Source organism: Nematolebias whitei, chromosome 17 (assembly GCF_014905685.2).
Source record: "Nematolebias whitei isolate Nwh7 chromosome 17, NemWhi1, whole genome shotgun sequence".
Classification (NCBI taxonomy): domain Eukaryota; kingdom Metazoa; phylum Chordata; class Actinopteri; order Cyprinodontiformes; family Rivulidae; genus Nematolebias; species Nematolebias whitei.
Window position 1 is genome coordinate 33237272 of NC_056514.1, and position 26603 is coordinate 33263874.

Genomic DNA, 26603 nt, shown 5'->3' on the forward strand with positions numbered 1-26603 from the left:
ATTTTAAACCTACTTCATTCGTTTTTACCGGCCTTAAAAATATTTAGGTGGAGCTCAGCCAGCCATTATAAGTCTCAGACAAGATATTCAGATCGGTTGAAATAAAATTTATACAGTGGTCCCTCACCTATCACAGGGGTTACATTCCAGAGACCCTCACGATAGGTCAAAATTCACAAAGTAGCGGTGTTATATATCAGGCTTCATAAACCTTTCCCACTCTTACTATTCAAGTCAACTTTATTTATAAAGCACATTTAAAACAGCAGCTATTACCAAAGTGCGTAATAAAATCAATGGGAATAATTTCATGGAATAAAGTAAAAATAAAAATAATGATAGTACTGAAAATTAATTACAACCATCAAAAGAAAAACAGAGAAATGCAGAGCAATAAAATACTACCGGTAAATCAAGTCGCACTGTGTAAAAAGCCAGGGAAAACAGACGTGAGTACTAACCTTTCCCTGTAATGAATTTAGTGGCGTACCTGAAAATTTAACCAAACACAGGCCACATTCAATTAGCTTTATTTTGAAAAGACTGGTGGAAGTCGGCATACGTCTGTGGAAACGCACTGGGAAGTTTCGCAAGGCGAAACATGAAAATCCAGGGCTCAGAAACTTGTTCAGGATAAGGGGATCAGTCAGGAGCATGAGATAATTGCTGGGCATTTACTTGTGCAAGGCTTTCAATAACCTGGCGCCAGATAGAGAACAGGGGAGCGTTTAATTGCTATGGCCTCCAGGTGAGAAGAATTATGCAGATCACAGTGGAGCAGGTGGGTGTAGTGATCAGACAGGCATGAATCATGACATTCCCACTCTCTTATAAACGCTAAATATGCTCTTAAACATTTTGTCAATGAAGATGATGAGATGACTGTACATTAGCACAGCATGTACAGTACACACAATGTAAAAAAAGGGTTTAAAAAACTCATGAGACAGTGAAGTTGCAATAAGTGAACCATGATATAGTGAGGGACAACTGTACAATAGTCCCTTGCGGTTTTTCAAAGATTGGACATGACACACAATTGGCTGATTGATTGATGAGCCACACGATTAGCATGGCATTTTTATTTAAAATAAGTTATTTTAAATTATTTAGCACCTGTGTGCATCCCACAGCTGCAGAAAAAGCTTCCTCCTTCACCATTGTACAGCCCAAGCTGCAGGAGAAGCTTACTCGCAGCTGATCTTTGCTCTACAGTGGAGAATTGGGCGTGGCCAAGAGAGCTGGCAGGTAGCAGAGTGCAGCAGGAGGCAGAGAGCTGAAATCATGACATTCTGTGCTCTTTTACAGCATTTAGAGTTTATAAACATTGTTTAGAGTATTGCAAGAATGTGGAAATGGTTTAAAACACATTTATATATATACTGGTGCTGGTCATAAAATTAGAATATCATGAAAAAGTTTATTTATTTCAGTAACTCCATTCAAAAAGTGAAACTTGTATATTATATTCATTCATTACACACAGCCTGATATATTTAAAATGTTTATTTCTTTTATTGTTGATGATTATAACTGACCACTAATGAAAACCCCAAATTCAGTATCTCAGGCAATTTGAATATTACTTAAGACCAATTAAAAAAAAAAAGATTTTTAGAAACGTTGGCCAACTGAAAAGTATGATCATGAAAAGTATGTGCATGTACAGCACTCGGTACTTAGTTGGGGCTCCTTTTGCCTGGATTACTGCAGCGATGCGGCGTGGCATGGAGTCGATCAGTCTGTGGCACTGCTCAGGTGTTATGAGAGCCCAGGTTGCTCTGATAGTGGCCTTCAGCTCTTCTGAATTGTTGGGTCTGGCGTGTCGCATCTTCCTCTTCACAATACTTCATAGATTTTCTATGGGGTTAAAGTCAGGTGAGTTTGCTGGCCAATTAAGAACAGGGATACTGTGGTCCTTAAACCAGGTACTGGTAGCTTTGGCACTGTGTGCAGGTGCCAAGTCCTGTTGGAAAATGAAATCTGCATCTCCATAAAGTTGGTCAGCAGCAGGAAGCATGAAATTCTCTAAAACTTCCTGGTAGACGGCTGCGTTGACCTTAGACCTCAGAAAACACAGTGGACCAACACCAGCAGATGACATGGCAACCCAAACCATCACTGATTGTGGAAACTTGACACTGGACCTCAAGCAACGTGGATTCTGTGCATCTCCTCTTCCTCCAGACTCTGGGACCTTGATTTCCAAAGGAAATGCAAAATTTACTTTCATCAGAGAACATAACTTTGGACCACTCAGCAGCAGTCCCAGGCGAGATGCTTCTGATGCTTCTCTTGTTCAAGAGTGACTTGACCCAAGGAATGCGACAGCTGAAACCCATGTCTTGCATACGTCGGAGTGTGGTGGTTCTTGAAGCACTGACTCCAGTTGCAGTCCACTGTTTGTGAATCTCCCCCACATTTTGGAATGGGTTTTGTTTCATCATCCTCTCCTGGGTGCAGTTATCTCTATTGCTTGCACACGTTCTTTCTACCATATCATTTCCTTCCCTTCGCTTCTCTATTAATGTGCTTGGACACAGAGCTCTGTGAACAGCCAGCCTCTTTAGCAATGACCTTTTGTGTCTTGCCCTCCTTGTGCAAGGTGTCAGTGGTCGTCTTAGACAACTGTCAAGTCGGCAGTCTTCCCCATGATTGTGTAGCCTGCAGAACTAGACAGAGACCATTTAAAGGCCTTTGCAAGTGCTTTGAGTTAATTTGCTAATTAAGCGACTGTGGCACCAGGTGTTTTCAATATTGAACCTTTTCACAATATTCTAATTTACTTAGATACTGAATTTGGGTTTTTTACAAGTTGTCAGTTATAATCATCAACATTAAAATAAATAAATATTTGAAATATATCAGTCTGTGTGTAATGATTGAATATAATATACAAGTTTCACTTTTTGAATGGAATTACTGATATATAAATACTCAGATAAACTACCACGTGTACTATTATTCCTACGTCGCGGTTTTTCACTTATCGCGGGGCTTCAGGGTTTGGATCCCCCGCGATAAATGAGGGACTACTGTATATATAGAGTCTTGAGATTATTTTTATCTTAAGCATGAGCTTCCTAACGATGCCACCACTCACCAAGAGATGCTTTTGGAAAATACCATGGTTGTCCTGGCTCTGTTTGAGGAGTGTGTCAATACTGCTTGATATAGGGTGTGTTTAAAAGCTGAGCTGCAGCCAGTGAAGTGTTTAAACAAATATCAACCAAATCTAAATGGTACCTGACCTCAGTGTCTGCTCACGTTTCCTTTCATTCTTGCAGCTTTGCATGTTTCTACAGTCGATAGCAGGCAAACTGTGCGAGTCCTCCTGGTGTATAAATATTGATTCAAAAATAATTTAGGGAGGGACAAACACAGCAGAAAAGAGGTTTATTTTTTGAGTGTCTGAATAACCGTTAGCTACTGCAACTCTTCTAACAAGCATTAACGCACGTTGTACGTTAACAGCCATGCAGTCGGCTCAGTGGTACTCATGGGGACCTCCAAACATGCTGTGTCGCCTCTGCGTTTCCTGCTGGATGTACTGGAAGAAGTACGGTGGCTTGAAGATGCCGAGCAGAGCTGAGGGCCCTGAGGAGAGGACCTCCCCGAGCCCAGCGAGCAACGTAAGCTCAGGCTGACGAAGCAAGCTTAAAAAGAAAAGCATGTTTAAATGTGAAAATGTACTCCGTCTTGAAGGGTTATAGAAATTCGCAAACGTTCAAACAAATCCCATTATGCAGTGTTTCCACATAAGCAGAATTCACACAACTGATTTTGTTATCATTAATGATGTATTTAACTTACAATGTACTGTAGTGTGTTTCACATATTTAATATTATCAGATTCAAGACATTTTATTTTGACTATGTTGATTTTTTTTCAGCTGAGAAAACAAGATGCTGTCAGAAAATGTTTCCTGCATTTTATCACCACTAGGGGAAAAAAATGGCTTTACAGAATGTGACTGCATATTTGTCTTCCTAATTAAAATTTTAATTAAACTTTAAAGTAAATGAATGCTGGCGTGCGGTTAGTGTAAATAATACGAACATGAAAAGGCAGATTGAAATTAGAATGCAAATCTATATTGATGTTATTAATTGGAGCTTTTATGTCAGTGATATGTAGAAAAAAAAATAGTCATTGTAAATAATTTGTATAAATGTGTACAGCTTGTTTTTTTTAGGTGGTGTTTCCACTGCATGTGTAGGCTTTTTGAAGGCTGTAATTTTAAATTACATAAATAGAGTGGTTAAAAATATTAGAGGCATCAGAGTGTTACTCAATCTGCAGCCTCCACAGCGATCGGAGAGTTGAATCAACTTCTCTCTAAATCAGGGCTGCCAGTAGAATTCATTATTGCACTTGTTTAAAGCTCAATTTGCATCTTTCAGATGTTTAATTTAAAACTAAACTAAAAAAAAAATCCACGTGGTTCGTTCCTGCATTTAATCATTCATTCATTCATAAATGTATTTATTTGTTCAATAAGGCTATGCATTTCTTTAAAACACCAAACTTTTGTGAGTGTTTGGTCTTCGGCGTATATTGAAAGTTAATTAAAATGCAAAACGTGGCTCGATCGTAAGGCATTCTTTTTTTGTTTTGTTTTTTTGTGGGGATTATTAAGTATTATTATAAGTATTATTGTTAAGTGGGATGTTAAGGCAGTGTTTTTAAAATGACTTGTTTTATATTTCGGAGTGTTCCAGCTGTCTTAATTGTGTTTCTTTATCTCCTTTAACCTCAGGAGTCTCGCTCGAGGAGTCACGCTCCCCGCCAGTCCAACCACATGGTACCGATGCGAAACAGCGGCAGCCCCAAGTCCTCCATGAAGACCAAGCAGGCTTTCGTGCTGCGAGCCTCCCACACCACCAAAATGGCCCGGCACATGTGCCGGGACCTCCTCAAGCTGCGCCGTGCTGCGCGCCGGCCCTTTGTCCCCGTTAACTGTGGGGCTGTAAAGGCAGAGTGTAAGAGCTCTTTCAATTCCTCCTAACTTCTGCCACATGTCCACGCACACACACACACACACATACACACATCTCCCACCTCATCTCTCCTCAACTTCCCTTTCATCACCCCCGTGCCCCCTTCTCCGCCCTGTTTGTCTTTTTCTGTTTTTATTATTATTGTTATTATTATTTTGTTTTTTGTATTCTCCCACCCCGTTTCCAATAAAGACTGGCTGTCCTCATAACTATGAGTTCTGATCATCTTTTCATTCGTGTTTTTTTATTTTTATTTTCCTTTATTTAATCTGTGGTGGTTCTTGGTAACTGTAAACCCAAATCGAACCCAGTGTTGGAATAACGCACAAAGATTTATAGAATAAGCAGAGCTTTTCTGCACACCCAGCACCTGTAAACACACAATCGAAGTAGTTCCTTACTGATATTAACATGTATAATGTATGAACTTACATTGGGGTTTTATTCCTGTCTGAGCCGTACATTTGCTGCAGTTAGACGTAGAGAAAATGTATTTTACTAAGAAGCTCTATTTTGCATGGTGCCTCTGGGAGCAGTTCGCCCACTTTGTGCTGTTATTACTGAGCGGATCGTCTCAGACACAGATGTTTAATGTTAACGCTGAACGTCAGCTTCACCGTGTTCACCACCTTCTTGTAAATGTTTCTCCCTTCGCACCTGTTTTTTCTCTCATTCTGTTGTTTTCGTAAGCGTGTTAAAAGAAAAGAATGAATGTGAACGTTAGATGAAGTTGGACTGCTGAAACTTGAACGAGTGGATGTTAAGAGAAGACGGCAAAGAAAACGTAGCTGCTCTAAACCTCTTGTGCTGCTGGCTGCATCGCCCTCCATAGATCAGGCTCGCCCATAAGGCGACCAGTCCTCCCCCTCCCCATCTGTAGGATGGCCCCTCACCATCCTTTTCACTCGGCTAATTTCCTTTATTCAGATCATGCAATATTCAGACAGCTCCATCCCGATGCCTCCTCTGGCTTGTAAATCCTGGGGACAGGATTTGCCATTCAGACTCATTTCTCTCTCCGCTCAGCCTCATCATCCCTCATTTTCTAACGACTGTTGCAATAATCTCATCTTCTACCTCCCCTTTTTTTGCTCTTTTTTTTATTTCTTTTCATTATTGTGAGAATGTGAGTCTCCAATAAAGTTGCACCTGAAAGCATCTCTTTGTGTCCTTGTGCTTCATGTGTCTGTGTTATCTGTCCATCAACTCCACCGCAGTTAGGAGAAGTGCAGCAACATCACCCTCAACCCTTTCCCCACAGCATGGGTGCAGCATTCGGTGTCTTCTCGTCACGTCGTCACCTTTGATGTGTGTTCTTGCAAGGCATTTTCATTTGGATGTGCATGTGAGCATGAATCAACATGTAGGTGCATGTCAGAGGAGGTAATTTTATATTTTACATGCATATAGTCACATATGTATTTACATCTTCATTTTTATAAAATAAAAGGAAAAGGGGATGAATTCATCCTTGGAGAGCCTGCGATGTCTGACCCAAAGATGTGTGTGTATGTTTGGTTTAGACATGTTGAGGGTGTCAGAAGGGCAGGGGACTCGACTACCCAAAACCAGAGCCGTCCAAAGGAGCACGCTGACCAGCGTTGTGCAGTTTTTAGGTAAATCCACAGTAAGATCTGAACATAATCCTTTTAGTCCCGTGTTCTGAAAGAAAGTCAAACCACGAAGCATAAATTATTCAGACGCTCTATATGAGCTACTTCATGCAGCTGCAGTGTGGTGTCTTTTCCAGAGTCCCGTCCAGTGGCTCACGCCCCACGCTCCCACCGCACTCCAGGCCTGCAGACGCCTCCCCCCCGTCGCCTCCTCTCCTCTCTCCCACATGGCCCCCACGGCATGCTGGGAAAGCGCAGCTACCATCACCACAGTAGGGCTGAGCCGGACAGGCGCTCAGGTACACTCAGATATTTTCTGCAGGTTTGAAGTGCTTGTTCCTCTTTTATCAATCTGTTTTGTTTCCTGTAAATTGGAATTTATTTGGATTTTTAAAAAATTGACTTTAAGGAGCAGTTCTACAAAATAACTTGTTTTAATTTTAAGAAATATAAAACAGAAAAATTGTAATTTTTTCAAATCTTTGCAGCGGTTGCAGCTTCGAGAATCTTCAGTTACGTCTCGTTGATCTTGGTCCGTTCTTCAGGTTGGATGGGCACCACTTGTGCCCAACAATCTTTAAATCAAACCATTGATTCTCACCTGGATTGAAGTCTTGCTTGAACTTTTCTAGGGCGTTATCTGGTTCTTAAACCATCGGTGTTCAGCTTCAGTGGTGTGTTTTTAGGGTCATTGTCCTGCTTAAGAGTGGACCCCTGTCCCAGTCTAATCTTTTGAAGACTCCAAAGATTTCTCTCAAATTTTTCTTGTATTTTTTTTTCAGTCTTTCCTTCAAATATGGCAGTTTTCTAGTCCCTGCTGTTGAAGAATTTCCCCACAGCATGTTGCTGCCACCACCATGCTTCACTGTGGACAGAGCTCTTGGCACAATGAGAGGCAGTAAATTCACTTTAGATATGACGGGCACTCGTTTAGTCTCATCTGACAGCAGCATCATCTTCTACGACATGTTTGGGGAAGAAATTCCAAACAGTCCAGCTTGTTCCCTCTACCATACCACTTTATTCATTTGTCCAATGGATAGATCCTCCCATCTCTGCAGGAGAGCAGCTAAGCTCCATCAGGGTTCTCTTTGGCCTCTTGGATGTTTCTTTCATGACTCTCCTCCTCAACTGGCCTGTGAGTTTTTGAGGACGACTGTTTCATTAAGTTTTCTCTGGTGGAATCATCTTAAAGGATTTAATGGAGCTTTGTAGGATTTTCAGGGTTTAGTTTTAAAAAGTTTTTTTATTAAACCTTTTGCGATCTGTACTTCTCCACGGCTTTGACCTGTTTGGAGACTTCCTTGGTCCTCATGTTGTTTCTTGCTTGATGATGGATCTTACTATTTAAAGGTGTCAAAACGGTGTTGATTCTGGGGACTGTATTTGACAGATTTAGACAATTTGACTCAAATTAGCTCAAAGATTGAACTTATTTAACAAATAGCATTGCTTCTTAAAGAAATGATTGGTGCTTCAAAGCAAAGGAGCCAAATACACACTGTATGCACACAGAACTTTTCATTGTTTTCCCATAATTTTAAATTCTTTAAAGCAAGTTATTTTCACCAGGTAGTTTAGTAATCTGGAGTATCTTTGGAGAATAATTGCTTGTAATCAAATTAAAGTCCAGATTGTAAGTCAGCAAAATAAACAGCTTGGGATGAATAAGGGTGAGTTTTGCAATATTTGTTTTAATATTACAGTACTCTGATTTTGCTTGACTTGATTCTAAAAAAAACAAAGAGAGTAAAAGCCACCAACACGGAAAAAAAACCCTGAAAGTATTTATTTTTGTCTTTTAAACATAACTTGAACTTGGATAAAACTGTTAATATTAAGTGTTTTTTCTTGCTTTTGCTCAATAAAATCAGAGCTTGAAAACCTTTTCTGCTCAGTAGAAAAAAATGACAAATAATTCCAATAAATGGAAAAGGCAGACGTAGGCATATTTTTTAAAACTATATATATATTTTTTAAACTTAAACAGCAATTGATTGCACCACATTAATTAAAGTGATAATATTCACAATGGACAGTTTTGCAATTTTATCTTTTTTCCTCGCTTTGTGTTTTTTGCAGAGAACCCGGGATCAACAGGTGGACCACAAATGGTAGGTGCAGGATGAACCCTCTCAACTTATTGTAAACACATTCTGCATGTTTCTCGCTTCATATTTAAAAATATTTAATATTTTGGTGTCATTTTGTAGCATAACGGCCGCAACAGCAGCAGTGGAAACACCCGGGGAGGAGTGATGATCCGCAAGAGACGTCCAAACTGGATCGATGCCCCCGATGACAGCTTCTTCCTCGTCACCCGGGAGACCAGGTAAGCAAAGGTGACCCTTTATTGAACTCTAATTAACTTGTTTTGTGCATGTGTGTGTGTGTGTGTGTGTGTGTGTGTGAGAGAGAGAGAGGGGGGAAAAAGGCATAGTGAGAGCCAAGCGTAAATAGATAAGCTGTGACAGAAAAATCTGAGTTATTTTCACTTGTGGTGACCAGATAGCTGCAGAGAGCACAACAGAGTCAGAGTTCATGGTTTTTGCTCCGTCTGATCAAGACGTGAGTTTCACATCAGCAATTATACAAAACACTCCAGTCAATAGAGCTACTTTCAAGCGAAGTTATCTGTTCAGGTTCTTCACACGTAATTTCATGTTTCTCTTTTATGCTTTATATTTTTGTTATTTTTTGGCGTAACTGGGGCCTTGAGTACACAATTTCATTCCACCTCATGCACCACATGTGATCCAAATGACAATAAAGTCAACTTGAACCTTAATTTAGTGGTTTCTTAAAAACAGCAGAACTAAAAGTTTAAATTTAGTCTGTGCAATATCAACAGAGAGCGGCATAAAGTAAATATTCTTACTGATAACAAAACGACGACGACTGTAGGAAACGTCTACAAAAGGAACATAAGGAAGTTTTTTTTTAATCCTTTTCGTTTCTGGAGATTTATTGGATATTTTCTCACCTCCTTCTAATGCACATCAAGTTTTCTTGAAATGACTTCTTTATTTGTTGATATTTATTTATTTATTTATTTATTAAAAACATTGAATGAAAAGGGTACAGAAAGAATAAGAAAATTCTTATATTATCTGCCCCTTATTTAAAAAAAAAAAACAACCCATAAAATAACTACAAACAAACTTAGGAATGAACATAGAAAGTGAAAACAAAAAATATTAGATATCCTTCACATGGCACCATACTTTCCCAACAATTTTAACTTAATCATCTTTTTAAACATATAAATTGTTTTAGAAATTTTTATGGTGATATCGAGGCAATTCCATAATCCTATTCCCTGAATTACAACGCAGCTCCTTCAGACCAGTTCTAAATGGAGGTTTTACAAACATTTCCATTCCCTTAAGGTTATAATGACTCTCTCTTTTTTAAACAAATTTTAATTGAATATTTGTAGTAATTTTTTTTATGAGATTTATACATTACTTGTAAAATACTATATTCAACCAAATCATCAAATTTTAATAATTTAAACTGATGAAATAATATATTTGTTGGGTGACATACTAATAATTCTTAAAGCTGTTTTTTGTAAAAATTTAAATAGGGTTTGTAATTGTTTTGCATGCTTTTCCTCAAACTTCAATACAATATATTAAATATGGAACAATCATTACATTATACAGTATATACAAAGCTTTGTCATTCAAAAACTCTCTTACTTTATACAGTAATGCAATTGATTTTGTTATTTTTATTCTTAAATAATTTACATGAGATTTTCATGTCAGCTTCTCATCAATAACGACACCCAAAATTTTATTTCATTAACTCGATGAATTTCAATTCTGTCAATTTTAAATGGGACTTCGATAATTTTCTTTCTATTACTAAATATCATGTAGTTTGTTTTTTCCAAATTTAATGATATCTTATTATGTTGGAACCAAGTTTGTATTTTTACGAATTCTGTTTGTATCATCTCTAACATCCGTTCAATATCTTCACCCGAACAAAAAAATGTGGTATCATCTGCAAATAAAACACACTTCAAAAGCCCTGACACATCAACCAGATCGTTCACATACAAAATAAACAACTTTCGTCCCAACACAGAACCTTGAGGAACTCCACATCCATTAACACAAAATTCAGATCTTACATCGTTTACCTGTACAAACTGTCTCCTATTATTCAAATAACTGGATACCCACTGCAGTGCTAATCCTCTAATGCCATATTTATTCAGTTTTTCAAGAAGAATGGTGTGGTCAATATTGTCAAAGGAAATCAAGCCAAATAAGACCTTTTTAAAAAATCTTCTTTTTGCCACTGACCAGCCCTCTTGAGTCTCACACAGAGTGCAAAATGCAGTTTTTAAATGATCATTTATTAAGCTGTCCATATCAGGGTTGCCCAATGGTAAAAAGTAATTTCCACCTTTGTTAATGAGTGAATTTACTTGATTTAAAAAAAAAAAAAACTGAGTTCAGTTTCAGGCCTGATTACTGGCAGACCTGTGAAATTTAAAAATCACTCAAACAGAGCCATTATCTAGAAGAGGTAAAACATGGAAAAGTGGTAAACCTTCCCAGGAGCAGCCGACTGACCGAAATTACTCCAAAACCACATTGACGACTCATCCAGGAGGTCCAAAGGAACCCAAAACAACATTTAAAGTTCTACAGGCCTCACTTCAGTTAAATTCAGAGTTCATTATTCGACAATAAAACACAAACAAAGGGCAAAAATGGCATCCGTGGGAGAGCTCCAATGCTAAAACCACTGCTGAACAAAAAGAACATCTTTTCGTCTCCATCCATCAATTATCTTTACCCGCTTCTTCCTTTTTGGGTTGCAAGGGTCACTGGTGCCCATGTCCAGCTATTACTGTATGAGAGGTGGGGGGTCCATCACAGGGACACATAGAGACAAACGAGACAAACAACCATTCACTCTCTCACACACACCTAGGGACAATTTAGTTACCAATCAGTCTAACATGCATGTTTTTGCTCTGTGGGAGGAAACCAGAGTACCTGGAGAAAAAAACCCACGCATGCACGGAGAGAACATGCAAACTCCACCCAAAAAGGTCTCCCGGCCAGGATTCGAACCGGGGCGACCTGCTCGCTGAGAAGCAGCAGCTCTACCAACTGTGCCACCTTACTGCCTCATGTTTTCCAAAAAAAATCCCATCTTGATGATCCCCTAGACTTTTGGGAAAATACTTTTGGGTCTGATGAAACACCAGTGGAACTCTTTTGGTACATGTATGTCCGGTTACATCTGGTATAAAACAAACACTGCATTTCAGAAAAAGAACATCATATCTTCAGTAAAACACGGTAGTGGTAGTGTGATGGTGTGGGGCTGCTTTGATGCTCTGATACCTGGACAACTTGCTGTGATTGGTGGAACCATGAACACTCTCCTCTACCAGAAAAACCAGAAGGAGAATGTCTGTCCATCGGTTCGTCTCTTAGCTTCTTCAGCAGGACGATAATCCGAAGCACAGCAGCAACAATCCTCCACAGCCACGTGCACCTTACTGCCATGGGATTTACAACCAGTTATTACGTTTGAGAGGCAATTACTTTTCCACATTGGACCTCGGATCGGATAGCTTTTTGTCCTCTTCAAAAACTAAATAATAATTCAAAAATTACATTTTGCATTTATTCCAGTTATCCTTGACGGATGTTTAATGATCCGAAACGTGTAAGTGTGACAATAAAAAGAGCACAAACAAGAAATCTGTCAGGGAGTGATTATGTTTCACAGCACTGCGCATTAAAGCTGTTATGCAAATTCAAACCTGATTCATGTAAATCATGTTTACCCGCAGCTCTGTGTATCTCCTCTTCTAACGTCACACAATGCACAACCGAAACCACTTTCTTCTGCCCTCACAGCCATTTAGGAAGCTCAAAGTGAACATTTGAAACCATTAGTACTGCTTGTGATGCATCAACATCATTATAGCTACTGGAAAGAAGCGCGTCGTTGTGAGACGGTGACATTAGCTTTTAGTTTAAAGCATATATTGCACCCCAGAAGACTTCTTCTGCGTGGCTGCGAAGATGGTTTTATTATTATTATTTCATCTTAAACCAGATCAAATCAAACTGGAAATGGAATTAGTGGGTTTTCTGTGAACAGCTTTTGACCAAACATGTTGCTTCAAGGTTTACCGGCATTGCATGAAAAATGTTTTTGTCCTTCCATAACTTTGTACACAAGTAATTTGCTTTATAAACAGAATCAAAAAAGTACTTTAAATATTTTTTGTGTGCAGATTAACGGCATCAGTTCTAACTTTGCTGTAGTATTAGATGATAAAAGACCTCGCATTTCTTAAAGGAATGCATGTCAACCATAATTTATTCCAGCATTTTCGACTAAAATCTTGATGAGAAGACAAAAAATGTAATCCATTTAGAAAAATCCTTATAAATGACCTTATGCACAATCTGTTAGTGGTTGTGGTATCTGTTAAGGACAACTCTCAGGTACTACCACATCAAACTTTTGCTTTGTATCAGTAAACATGGCTGAGTCAAAGCCATCTTTGGGTTGGCTAAGGTCTACGACGTGGTAGCCATCTTGAAATGGATCAACTCCAAAAGTTAACCAGTTGTGAAAGTACATCCAATGATTATTTTCTGAAAGCTTCATTACAAGTGGTTCATGGGATGATTTGTAATATACAGGCAAAGTTTTAAAAACAAATCTCTCGTAATCAGATTGTAGCGTTTACGTTTGGGATCATTTTCTGCTACAATCGCACCAGTTTCTATGGTCAACGTCTAAAACATTAGAGTTCTATATCATAGCAACATTATTGTCATAAGCATGCATTTAATTCTTCTCTACTTGCACATTTTCTGCACTTGAGTGCATGCACTTACAGTAACTTATCAAAGTTTTTCAGTGTCTGTATGTGTGAAAGAAAGATGTTCCTCCATTAGGCCTGGGTCTAAATGAGCTGTGGCACCCGGCTCTCACCGCCGCACTCAGTCCGCCTCGGCTAAAATTAGAGCAGCTAACTGGTGCAGATAGAGCCAGGCACGGCCGAGCCCTGCGTGGAAATATCATTACCGCATTAACCACGACTGCACTCACATAACTCACTGGCTACACGGATCAACATGGCCGAGTGTTGATGTGTGACCAGAGACAGCATCACTCTCCAGTCCGCCACTCGTTAGATGGTCCTGTCATTAACCCTCTCAGCGAGACAATTAATGCCTCTCTGAATAAAAGATCTGCTCTGATGCTAATGAAAGATGATCGGAAGTTGCTTTCTTTCTCCTTCACTGTCTCTTTTTTCTTTCTCCCTCAGCGCGATGGAGAGCATATTGTGTCACAAAGGCGGAGACACGAGGAGTGGGAGATCACTCTGTTGTTCAGTGAATGGGAAGAGAAACGAATCTGGAGTTTCGATGACGATTCTTGTTGCGAAACATTTTAGATGGATTATCAGCGAAACAATTCACCCCATTAAACAAGACGAATATAAAAACCTTAAAGCCCGGGTGTCCAAAGTGCGGACCGAGGGCCATTTGCAGCCCTTGGAGTGATTTTGTGTGGCCCACTACTCTGCAGTTTAAGAATGGTATCATTTTGGCCAGCAGGCTTAAGAGGTCGATGCAGACTTTCTATAAATTAGTTGGTAATCTTTTTTATATAATGTTTAGTTTTAACAGCAAAACAGAGGAAAAACAATCTTCTCCAAATGAGCAATATTAAACAAAATACAAACCTTTGGCTATAATCTTTTTATTTTCACTTCATGGTACAAAACACCTCAAATCTTTACTGATTTCTACCAGAAAGGAGATTATTGGATAATGATTCATAAAAGTTGGCTAAATATTGCAGTTGATAAAATAATCAAAAGGGAAATTGGACATTTTAAATGAATATAACGTGGTATCATCTACATAAGAGTTGATTAACTTTATCAAACCTTCTCTGAATCTGTTGTAGCGACTGACAGCTGGAAGGTTTTTCAGAACTTGGATCAGCCTTTTGGGCCGTCCATGGTCCATAAGGTTGATCGGCCCCCTTTCAACAGGACACTTACTCAAATTACACTTTTGTTGCTGCGAACTTAAAATGAACTTTCCAAACACAAGAAAACAACAAACATAGACCCAACAAATCAAATCCTTTTTAATAAAAAAAATATATATATTTTTTGTTTATGAGGCTTTTAATGTTTTGGATCTGCAGCAATTTAAAACATTCTCCACCAAAATTAGTAAACTTTTGTCCTTTCTCCAAAATATTGTTCACGTTGAGAGTTAAATTCACATTTTTGTGGCCCACGAGTCCTTTCATCTGGATAGTTTTGACCCACACATGAAAACGTTTGGACACCACTGGCTTAAAGGAATCGCCTGCAATATTGCAACATCTCGCACGATGTGTGAGCACTTGAAGTTTGTTTTAGGAGCAATGCTCAGCTACTGCCACACTAAAGTTTAGGTCATGATTGTAAAATTAATTGAGTTAAAACCATTTTTGTGTTTACTACCATCACTTTGTTAGGGTGGCCATCTTGAATTGAGTCAACTCCCAACGTTATGGGTTTCACCCAATGGTTACTTTCTGAGACTTCCATTAAAGTCTCTTCTGTCAGTCATGAGATATTTTGCTAACACTAGAAACGAACTCAGACACTGGCATTATTAGGAATTAAAAAGGATAAAAACTAAGTGCATATTTCAACCTGAAATGTTGAAAAAAGTATCAAGTTTATAGGTTAACAGAACGAGATAGTGAAAATCCACACGTGGAGAATTTTATGGTTTTGCAATTGAAAGTTCATGAATTACAAGTTTATTATTGTTTTCTAGTCATAATTACAACCTTGCAAAAAGGTTTGAGCCTTTTCTTTAAATTTTTTGCAACTGTGCCCTATTGCGAACAAAACTGCGCCGGAGTTTTCCAGCTTTGCTCGTTATTGCTCGATGTCCAAAGGCGAAGGTTAAAGGAGAGTGTTGCTACCGTGTCTGTGTGTTACCAAAACATCTCTGATCCACTGGATGGATTTTAATGAAACCTGCAGACGTGATCATTAGTATGAACTTTTAGAGTTAACCCAATTCAAGATGGCTGCCACGTGCTATTAACCTTGAACACAAATAAAAATGGCTATAACTCAGTCAGTTTTACGTACAGTGACGTAACTCATCTAAATTGCTCAGAGGGCCACAGTTACTGAATGCTAAGAGCTCAGGGGCTGGACATCCAGCAGTTATTGTCATTAAGTAAGTTTGTTTTACAGTTTAAAATCTAGTTTTATTTAAATATGAGCCCATTGGTGGGCCGAACTGAGCACAGGCGTGGGCCTGATTTGGCCCCCGGGCCGTCAGTTGAATAGCCCTGACCTAAAGGTTTGTGTGGTAGTAGCTGAGAGTCATTCCCAGCACATGCTCTTTACGTGATGAGATCTTTGTTTAAAATGTGGACGTTTATTTGGAGTCAATGCTATTAGCAAAATATCTTATGAACCACTGGACAGATTTTAATTGATCTCGCAGAAAGTATTCCAGGACTTTTTGGAGGTAATTCATTTCAAGATGGCTGCCACCGCTAATCAATGGCGTAATAGTTTAAAGTCAAAAACTTAACTCTTAGTCTCATGTTGTATGACGTCATTTACAAGATTTGACAAAATAAAAACAAACCTAAAATTATTTTAAACTAAAGCTCTGCCATGAACAGTAGCGAGGGAAATGCTTGGTTTCAATGAGCGCTAGGCCTTTTGTCTGCTTTTCTTCAATTCTGGATGTTTTATTACTTTGAATTTTCTTATTTCCTTTATTGTTTCTTGTTTTTTGAGCAAACCTGAATTATTGACAAGAACAAAATATGTGTAAACTAGAAATATGAGCTGCCCCTTGGACGCCTTGGTAGCTGCACGTGATTAAGATGCAAAGCATCAAAAACCGGGAAACACAAGAAAGCAGACTTGAAAGAACAACAATCATCAATCAGAGAGTGGAGTGCACTCCAAGGATGTGTGTGGAGACGTGTGGTTGTTGCATGCATATGCAGACGTTTTTAGGCTTCTTGGATGTGCTGCCACTTAACGATAATCATTTCATCAAGAGGAATCTGTTTCTCATTCACAGTGAGAGGCAGTGGTCAAAGAGGGAGAAAATCTGAGGAGTTTAAATCCCAAACTGCCTGCAGGAAACCATGAATTATCACCTGAACACTGTGGTCGTGTACCTTACATTTGTCTCCCATCGAACTGCATTAGCGTCCAAACCAACGGTGTGTCCCCAGCTCTCGGGTTTGGCGCTGTGGGCTGTTAAGAGCTTTTCATCGCAGCACAAAAAGACGCAGCAGTCTCAAAAATTACCTTTTTCTTTTACAAGCCTGAAAATCCTGCAGAGATTTTACATTTTATTTTATTTTTTCTCGTTCCTGATGCTCACTTGCTTTTAGTCCATTCTCTGAAAAGTTGTTTCTTCCCACATGGCTGCAGTTTGATGCCCTCAGTTTGACCTCTGAGTTTGTATTAAATCATTTGAACTAATTAAATTTTTTGTAACCCCAGGCTGGTTTAGACTCTCGGCTGCGGGAACTTTAAACCTGTTTGTTTGTCAGAAAACGGATAAGTGGTTCCTCAGCTTTTCAGGTCCTGACCCACAAAATAAGACTTTCAAAAAAATGTTTATGTTAAAACTAATTATTTTTAACGATACCAAGCTCGTGGATTTAGGTTAAAAACAGTAAAGTTTCAACATTAAAAATTCTAATTTTTAGGATTATTAATTACCAGGTAAACAACGTGAAAACAATCCCCCAAAAAAAGCAAAATTTCTACATATTTTTTAGAGACTGTTGTGAAAATTTCAGCAAATATTCTTTGATAAAAGATTTGATTGTTCCATTTCAGCATTTTGCTGACGGAAAAAAGTCAAGAAAAATAGATTTTAGCTTTGGGCAACGTCCTGACAGGTGGGAAAATCTACAAACATCACTAATAAGCCATAAATACGAGGATACAATGATAGTTCAAACAGCTTAAAAATATTAAAGTATTTTTATCTATTTATGATACCGTACTTGTGTATTTGGTAATAATGATAAAAATATGCTGTTAGCAAACATTTGTTAGCTTTAATAGATATTTTAAACTCGTCTCAAGACCCCTCACTTGTTGTTTTGCGACCCACTGTGGGGTCCCGGCCCCAGCTTTGAGAACCACTGGCCCACTGTATCAGGACACTTGATGATCTGCACCCTGTCTCTTAAAGTCTAGGACACAAGTGTCAAACATGCACAAGCACTTAAATATATATATTTTTTATTTTTTTATTTTGACATTTAAATAACTTTTGGACTAAATATAAATATGAAATGAAAGTAAACGTATTAACAGATTTTTTTTTTTTTTAGAATAGGGTTGAAACTGTTGCCCTGTAAATTAGAAAATAAAATAAAATATGCATTAAACGCTGTTTCACAAGAATTTATCTTCTTGAATTTAACTGCTTATATTATATTTTGTACATTAAACTGATATACAAACATATATATGTAATATATATATATATATATATATATATATATTATATATATGCATATGTATATTTTTTTAATTAAACAGTGCTGAGAAACAAGATCCGATAAAAAAAATAAAAAAAAACATCTGATAAATTTTGGGTTTCATATATTTCAGACCCCACTTACACCCCGTCTCGTTTCCACTGTTCCAGGAGGGCTCGGCGGATGCTGTCCCGGTCCCAGTTGCGGCACGCCTGCAGACAACCCTGCGAGCAAATCACCCTGCGCAGGGTCTCCCACCCTCCGCCACAGGGGCTGGTCCACACCCCTCCACACCCTCACCCCAGCCTGAGAATGCGTGGCCCCATCGTCATCCATGACTGACGGCACACAAATTCTCTGACCCCGCAGCCCCCCCCCCCCCGCCTGCATCTTTACTGATGAGTTCTGATGACCGTTTAATAAATCCTCACTTCTTTTAATCCTTAGAAACCCCTTGGTTACCCCCGGCAACACGTAAACAGGCTGAAGGATGCGACGATGAGACGTGATGCAACAGAAACAAACCTGGCTGCAACCGCTGCCGGTCTTCAACCCCCTGGGACTTTTGTTTGTGTACATATACTCCATCTGGGTGCATGTGTGTGTGTGTGTGTGTGTGTGTGTGTGAGAGATTATCCCAACAACACAAGAGGATATGTGCTGTTTTATTTTTTATGGCTTAACGCGACGACACAATTCTGTGTGAAGTTTGTTTCGATGGTGGATTGTTGTGAAGTTTCATCAGCTTGTATAAAGTTATTTTGCTATATTGGGTGGTGGGTTTGGGTTGGGTTAAAAAAAAAAAAAAAGAATAGTTCAGATCTTTTGAAATGGGGTTTTGAACTTTTAATATCTTACCTGTTGTAGATGGCTCTTTGAATGACCTCAGTTTGGAAAAACAGTTTGATTCGGACTGGATTGATGAGCTAATGGCTAGCTAAAGAGGGGCATTAAAAACAAAAGAAGAGTGCTGCCGTAGGAAGCAGGGGTGCAAGGGGTGCCACAGCACCTCCTGATAAAAGTCAAAATCATATTTAAGATTAAACTAAAAAAAAAAATAACAGATTTTATTATTGCTATAAACATTTAAAATAAAATCCTGATTAGATTTTGAATTTTGTAAACGTGGTAAACAACAATTTTGACTGTGCCATTATTTTCCTTTTAACACCCCACTACTAAAATACATCCCCACAGCTAATATGGCCGCCATCTTAAAATTACCCCAAAACATTATAAAGGTTCATGCCATCTCTTTTTTGTTTGTTTGTTTGTTTACTTTTGCAGCTGTCAGTTTTACGTTACATTCTGGAAGAAAAGTGAGATTACTGGACACTTTAAAGTGGTTCACCTTCACCAGAAGTGCCACAGCTAGCTGCTGCCGCTAACTGCGCTGACAAATTGTATAGGAAATGAGCATGCAATAGAAAAATAACGTAAAGATTTACGAGATTGTTTTTACTTTAATTGCAATGAGAACTTTGAGCATGGAGTTGTTTCAAGATGGCAGGCGTTAAATTTTCGTTTTAGTCCCGCTCAGACTAGTCGTTAGCTCGTCAGTCGGGTCAAAATTCAAATCCATTTAATTCATTTTATTTATTCACCTCATATTCACAACAAAAGCCGCCTCAGGGCGCTGTTCAAAAGAAGTAAACAGAAATTAAACACTATTTGTCTAAACTGTGTTCCTTCAAAGAGTTAACTGCAACAGGTAAGATACTTACTGTTTAACCGATCCCCTTCAGAAGATGTGAGCTTTACGTTGAAGTCATGGGGAGTGGGAAGAAACAAATGTCCATCGCCGACATTAGATAAAGCAAAAACGAACAAAAAAAAAAAAGAAACGCACTACGATAAGTGTGAAGCATCATTTTAAGAAACGACTACCGGCAACTTTTCAGTTTTTCATCTTGAGCTCAAACTAAGTAGAAGGCAAAGTGAAAGAACAACGACTGGGGAGATGATATCCATCAAAGCTCCTGTAACTCCGTCCTGTTCTCAGTTATTTATAATGAATCTGCACGTTTGAAAATGCATAAAAAGAAGCAGGAAGCCAGCCTACATCCAACAGGATGAGCCTCCCTCATGGACTGGTGTATATTCTATTGTATAGCTCATTACAGCACTGTCTTCTCATCCACTTTCTATGGCTCTCTAGCTCCTAAAAGGGCTATGAAAGCACGTCCTTTGATCAAAAATAAGGTATGAATATGTTAAATTTGCCCTCAAGGCTGTAACCAACCTGCAACTACTAGAGGCAAAAACACCACGTGCAGCTTCCTTCTTTAAAACGAAGTCAGGTTTTCTGTTTTCGGGCCTCTTGCTACGGGACACTGTTGCCTCCTGAAGTTGTCTGAAGTCGTCAGCCTTCGGGGGTGTGTTTATTCTAAGTTTAAAAACTGGCATGTTTTTGACCGATGGGGGTCACATGATTTCTTCTCTTTCATTCCGAATGTTTATGTTAGTGTTTCCTGTCTGTCATGTGTTTGACTCATGAATATGCTGAGAATAATAAAAACTGAAGAAAACAACACCTGCCATGCTTTGGTCCAACTTCTTTGGGACTCTGTGTGTGGACGTTGTAGAAAATTCACAAAATATGGCAATTTGACACAGTCATGAGGAATGAGGGGTGCTCTCTGTATATAAAAAATGTTTGCTTACAGCTCGCCGTGAGCTGCATGCAGCAACGCTCGCTGGATTATTCTGTTTGGGTTTGGACTTTGCAGCCCACCTTCACACCGACATGAAAGAAAATGTGTTTAACTTGTTGAAACTGTACGTTCTACTCTCAGCGCCATCATTTTGCTCTTTTCATCACATTTTCAATGGCTACTGATGTTAAAGTTTATAAATTCCTCTTTTCTCTATCAGATTAGCATCAATTAGATATTCCCATACACTAAAAGACAGTAGGTATCATCTGAAAAGGGTCTACTTTTTGTTATTTTATAGGTAAAATTATTGATTGATTACAGCTAAATTAAAATACATTAAAAATATTAATATGCCTATAAGTTCCTGAGACCTTGTGTTCTGATATTGGGACTTTTATGTTATTTTAAAGACGAAACAAATCCCTTAAAAAAGAAACAGCTACAACAGAAGCTTTCTTCATTTCTATCAGAAATATGACAAAATGTGACTTCAACAAACTCAAACCATATTTTCATTGCACACTTTGTGTGAAACAACCAGTGTGCTTTCTAATATACAGAAAATACTATAGGAGAATATAAGCAAAAATACAAGAACATGCAAAGAATCTTGAAAAAAACAAACAGTAATAATAATAAATGGATAAGCCTATACAAGCATAGTGACACATGCCCGCATGTACACAAGTGGCAGGAGCAGAATTGTAAAAATGCTAATAAAAAAATAAAAAATGCACTTTAAACAACACCGTTTATGTAAAAAGAACAGTTTATTCGAGCACATAAAAATAATGTAATAAAACCATTGTAAGCTATATTTTTGGGATCATTATGTGATGTTTTTGGGCAATAAATATTAAAATTACACATTTTCTTAAGCTGTTAATACAAATGTTAACAAATTTATTTAGTGATTTATGATAAATTGTGCACCTATAAATATGCCAATACAAATAAAATCTATATTTTATAGTTAATGCTGTATTTTGGTACACTTAAATTCAGACAAAAGAAAAACATTTTAAATTTGACATATCCTTTAGTTTATTTTACAAGTCTGCTTTAAAGAATATTGGATTTTATTCTTTTAGAGTTTTGAATTTAAATTATATCTGTATACGTTTTGTCGAATAACATACTGTTGTTATTTTACTAACTCTCTACTCTTTAGGTACACTTTAGATTTTAAAATTACTTCTTGATGATTGTGCAAATAAGCACAAGGACTAAAAGAGACAGATTTTATGTGAAACGCTACAGTTTCCAGCTGAAGACGAAGACGACGCAGCTAATTAGCGATCATTGAACGCACCATGTGGATCGGAAAGGAAACTCTCGGAATGACTACCGGAAATCACATTGTTTATCCGGTCACTGTTATTTATATATTTCCGGTTTATATCGTACCATTCATCATAGGAGTTCCAACAGGTTGCAAACGTTAAAAAAAGAAAGAAATCTAAAAACAGAACCGGTGGCTGATTTAACTATTTTTAAACATAATTCCTCTCTTATTTTAGCTGAAGCTCCAGTGGCGCAATCGGTTAGCGCGCGGTACTTATATGACAGTATGCAGCAAAGCAATGCCGAGGTTGTGAGTTCGAGCCTCACCTGGAGCATGTATTTTAACATAATTTTCAAGTTTTTTTTTATTTTATCTTGCCAAACACAGTAACAAACATTTCTTATTTTCATAGTTACTTTATGTACCTAACAGTGACAACAACAATATAAAACGTTACTGCATTCAGATTTTCCACTGTTCGAACAGTTGCTGTCACAAGAAATTGGAGAAATTGACAAGTTGTTTAAACAGTTTGGAGCTACAATTAATTGTATTGTCCTCTGTCTATTAGGGAGTAAAACTAAGTCTACAAGATAGCAAGCCATGAAACCCTAGCAGACTGAATAATTTTAAATCAGTAAAAACAACAACATGAAAAAGCTACAATTTAACAGCATATCAAAATGTTTTACAATACAGCTCATATATTCATGTTTCATTAAATATTAAAAAAACCCACACCCACACCTTACTAGCAGATATTTTTTTACTTATGCTTCATTATCTGTTTTGGATTTAATTTTATATTTTAAGGTTTAGTTTGTCAGGAATGAGTGGCATTCCTATAGATCTAATTGTTTATTTAAAATACAGTAGAGTTTAAAATATACCCTTTTTCTCTGTATATTATTTTGCAATGGCAAACTATATAATGCAAGCAGTTATTTCACTTTGAATCACTTAAAAAATGCAACTTTTTAAAACCTCAATTATATAATTTTGTAATGTTTGTTTTGAAGACTACAAAAACTATAACATTTAGTGGCTGAGCTGGTTTGTGGTTCCCTCTGGTGGTCATTAGTTGAAACTGCACACTGGACAGATATCAGATGATCACCACTAGAGGGCAGCATAACCTCATTCTGCCTCAAAGTTTTTTCCAGTCAAAAACTTGAACGAATGCTTGAAATCAACAGCTGAAGATGATTTGTGTGTTTCTACAAAATTGCAGATTTTTATTACTCATTAAATAAACAGCAATTGCTCTATTTCTTTCAACATATCCTATTATCTACAGTTTTGCTAACACAGCCATTACTGTCATTTTTACTAACACTGAGCTATAATTAGGTATTTGAGCATCACTCTCAACCCATACTCTGAACAATACACAATGTGCAAGATTATTGCTTAAAACTGTTGCATTAATTGTGGCATCACCCCTATTTGTCTGTTAGTGAAATACTTAACGAACCACTATCAAAAATTAATCAGTGAATATCCACCTATAACCAATTAACCATTGGAGTCACCCAAATTTAAGTTGCATTCTATCAAGGAATGCTAGACTTTTAATGTGTACTCTTTTGCTAAGATGTCCTTTCATTTCACTGCTCACAGCTGTCAGCGCTGAACACACACACACACACACATCTTTGTGTGTTTGTGTGCAGGTCTGTCACTCTAAGCCCTGCAAAGCTGGGAATGAACAAGCACAAGATTGCACTAATCATGTGACCCAGTTGTCCTGAGAGCACAGATTCCCCTGGCCTGAAAATGAGAGTGAAGATCAGGACCTCTATCCTCTCCCTCCCACTACACACACACACGCACACACACACTCCTCGAGACACAATCACAGAGCATTTAGCAGCAGGGTATGTTGTGTGTGTTCATCGTTAAGCTCACCCAGACTCATGTAAGCACATGCAGGATCAGATTTTTAAAGTGTGTGTCACTTGTTGGTCCTCTGGATTAGATGTAACTTTTATTTTAATTTACTCCCCTTAAGTCACGAAAGCCTGCATCCTCACCCCCCATCCCAAGAGGTCACCAGGTGGTTGACCAATCACACACCTCCCAGACAGCAGGCCACTTTACTCAATGAGAAGCTCGGTGGAGCCGCTCGAGCATCTGTGTACACGTGTGGAAATATGTTCGAGCATTGTGACGGAGGGGTGGGGTTGAGGGTGAGGGGTGGTGGTGAACAAAAGACAGAGTTTAATATTTGTGACAATCTGTGATTGAACATCCTGAGATCAGAGCAGAATGAGCAGATTTTGCCAGTGATAATCCCTCATCTTGGAAAATTAAATACCACCCTCTTCTTCTCACACACACACACACACCCACACACACACACACCCACACACACACACCAGTGAGGCCCTTATCTAACATGTGTCTCATAACCACGGGTGGTTCCTCAGGGAGCTGTTCTGATATCTGATGAGTTTTTCATTAATAAGACACAAGTCTAATCCTGAGGGACAAACACAAAATGACAGCGGATAAGCCCTGCTTTGGCCACACACACACACACACACACACACACACACACACACCGATTCACCGAGGCACTATTACAAAACATCTTCATACATGCACTTATATTATAGTTTAATCTCACCAACCCAGTTTTGTTCGCCTACATTTTATTCATTTTTTGCTCGTCCTTGTTGTTCAAACTCATGAAAAGCGTCATTGTGCAGTTTAGTCCACATAATATAAACCGCCTTACAGGTTTGGTTTGTTTAGGGCTCTGCTGCGATGTCTAAACTTACTCTTTAGGTATTTTTTATTTATTCCCATGTTAAAAATTTTACCAGAGGCCCTTCTTCCACCTGCACAATTTTAATGGAAATGATAATAATCCAGGGAAAACTGGTCCATTCGTTTGCCGCTTCTAAGCTGGATTGCTGTCCAAATAAATAAATTAATTTAAAAAATATCTTCAGCTGATCCAAAATACTGCTGCCAGTACTTTTCTGTGTTTGTCTCGTCCCTTCCTCTGTAACTCTGATAGAGGCAGATGAATGTTGGGCAGAACTCCTCCCTGAGCGATGGTCACCCCTCTCAGCATCTTGTTGAGCTCCTCATCATTGCAGACAGCCAACTGCAGGTGTCGGGGGATGATCCTGCTCTTCTTGTTGTTGTGAGCCACGTGTCCTGCCAGCTGCAGGATCTTGGCAGTCAGTCACTCGAGCACCTCCGCGCAGGTAGATGGAGATGCATCTACGGCGCCTCCTTTACAGCTCATTTTGGATTTGGGGCTGTAATCGAGGTAACATTTGAGCTTTGAGATGTTAATCAGCTGCTCTCGGTTGTAAAAAAAAAAAAATCACCTTGTCGTCATGGTTACGCATCATAACAAATGTCCAAAAGTAAAAAGGTTTCAATAAAATCCTTCCAGCTGCACAGCATCTGATAATCATTGGAAAAAAGTCGTTTACGTCCAGACAAAAGAGGAAATAAAGTTTTGAAAAGCAATGAGAGTAGCAGCTACTCCAACGTGCAGACACTTTGAGCGGCGCAATTCTACAAAAGAAGTGTCATTAAACTGTGTTGAGCAGGTCAGGAGTTATGGGCCGGGCAAGAGAAAGTTTACAGACAGACGGAAATTTAGTGGGACTAAGTGTGAAGTAATTAGATAAAACAATCAAAGGTGGACTTCTCACAAATATCTTTGGAATAAAATTTACTTTGTACAATGATGCTGTTGAAGTTCAGTCGGGCCTGGTGGTCATGGGTCCAACTGCTCAAAGTGTTGAGCGGAGACACACTCAGGTGTAAATCAGATGTTTCTAGCTGTGCTCAGGTTAAATATAAGCTGCTTGAAAAAGTTGAAGGTCAGAACACAACTAGCACTGATAACTGGCTGGTAACCATGGTTACAGGTTACAACGGCAAGACGCACCTTTAATTTTTTTTTTTTTTTTCTAAATAAACAACTGTTAAACAAAAGTTAACAGCTGTGGACCAAACAGATGTTCACTCAGATTCTCAGCGATGGAAGAGAAAACCCAGTTTTGCTTTTGTCGGTGAATAAACCACAAGTCATGAATACAAATTTAGAAAAGTCGTTTACAGATGATGACTTGGTAAATAAAAACAACCTTTTGATTTTATACACTGAGGCAGGAATTGTGTGAACACTGAGTCAGCATTTAAAATGTTGTTTTTCCATTTTTTTTTTGTTTTCTCTACAGTTTTTGCATTCTTTGTGCCATTTTATCTAATCATACACCAACAATTTCAGTTTTATTTCATTTAGTAGATGAGTGCTTTGACTTTTGACACATTCCAGAATAGGCACATTTATTTACAAAAGTTTTCTTGACAGAAAAACATTTATGTCTCTTAAAGGGACCTCCACCTAGTTGGAACAATAGACTTTATTTGACAAACATTTAATTTAGCTATAAAAATGAGACCATATAATACTGCAGCCTGTTTAGTGATTATAATTTTTAAAATTATTACCACACAGTTGTT

General features: G+C 38.3%; 1 protein-coding gene and 1 non-coding gene across 2 annotated transcripts in view; both read left to right on the forward strand.

The window, feature by feature from the left end:
* The window catches only part of mta3 (metastasis associated 1 family, member 3), a 35911-nt gene extending 17027 nt beyond the window's left edge, over positions 1 to 18884 (forward strand). Inside the window, exons 13-19 of the mRNA XM_037691503.1 lie at positions 3475 to 3632; positions 4761 to 4983; positions 6525 to 6617; positions 6752 to 6913; positions 8697 to 8728; positions 8828 to 8946; positions 18338 to 18884. Of these exons, the coding sequence (XP_037547431.1) occupies positions 3475 to 3632; positions 4761 to 4983; positions 6525 to 6617; positions 6752 to 6913; positions 8697 to 8728; positions 8828 to 8946; positions 18338 to 18509 (959 nt within the window). The 3' untranslated portion in view covers positions 18510 to 18884. The remainder of the gene's footprint in view (positions 1 to 3474; positions 3633 to 4760; positions 4984 to 6524; positions 6618 to 6751; positions 6914 to 8696; positions 8729 to 8827; positions 8947 to 18337) is intronic.
* Positions 18885 to 22349: 3465 nt separating this feature from the next.
* trnai-uau lies at positions 22350 to 22443 on the forward strand. Its single transcript has 2 exons — positions 22350 to 22387; positions 22408 to 22443. It is a non-coding gene; the product is annotated as a tRNA-Ile (tRNA).
* Positions 22444 to 26603: the final 4160 nt, after the last annotated feature.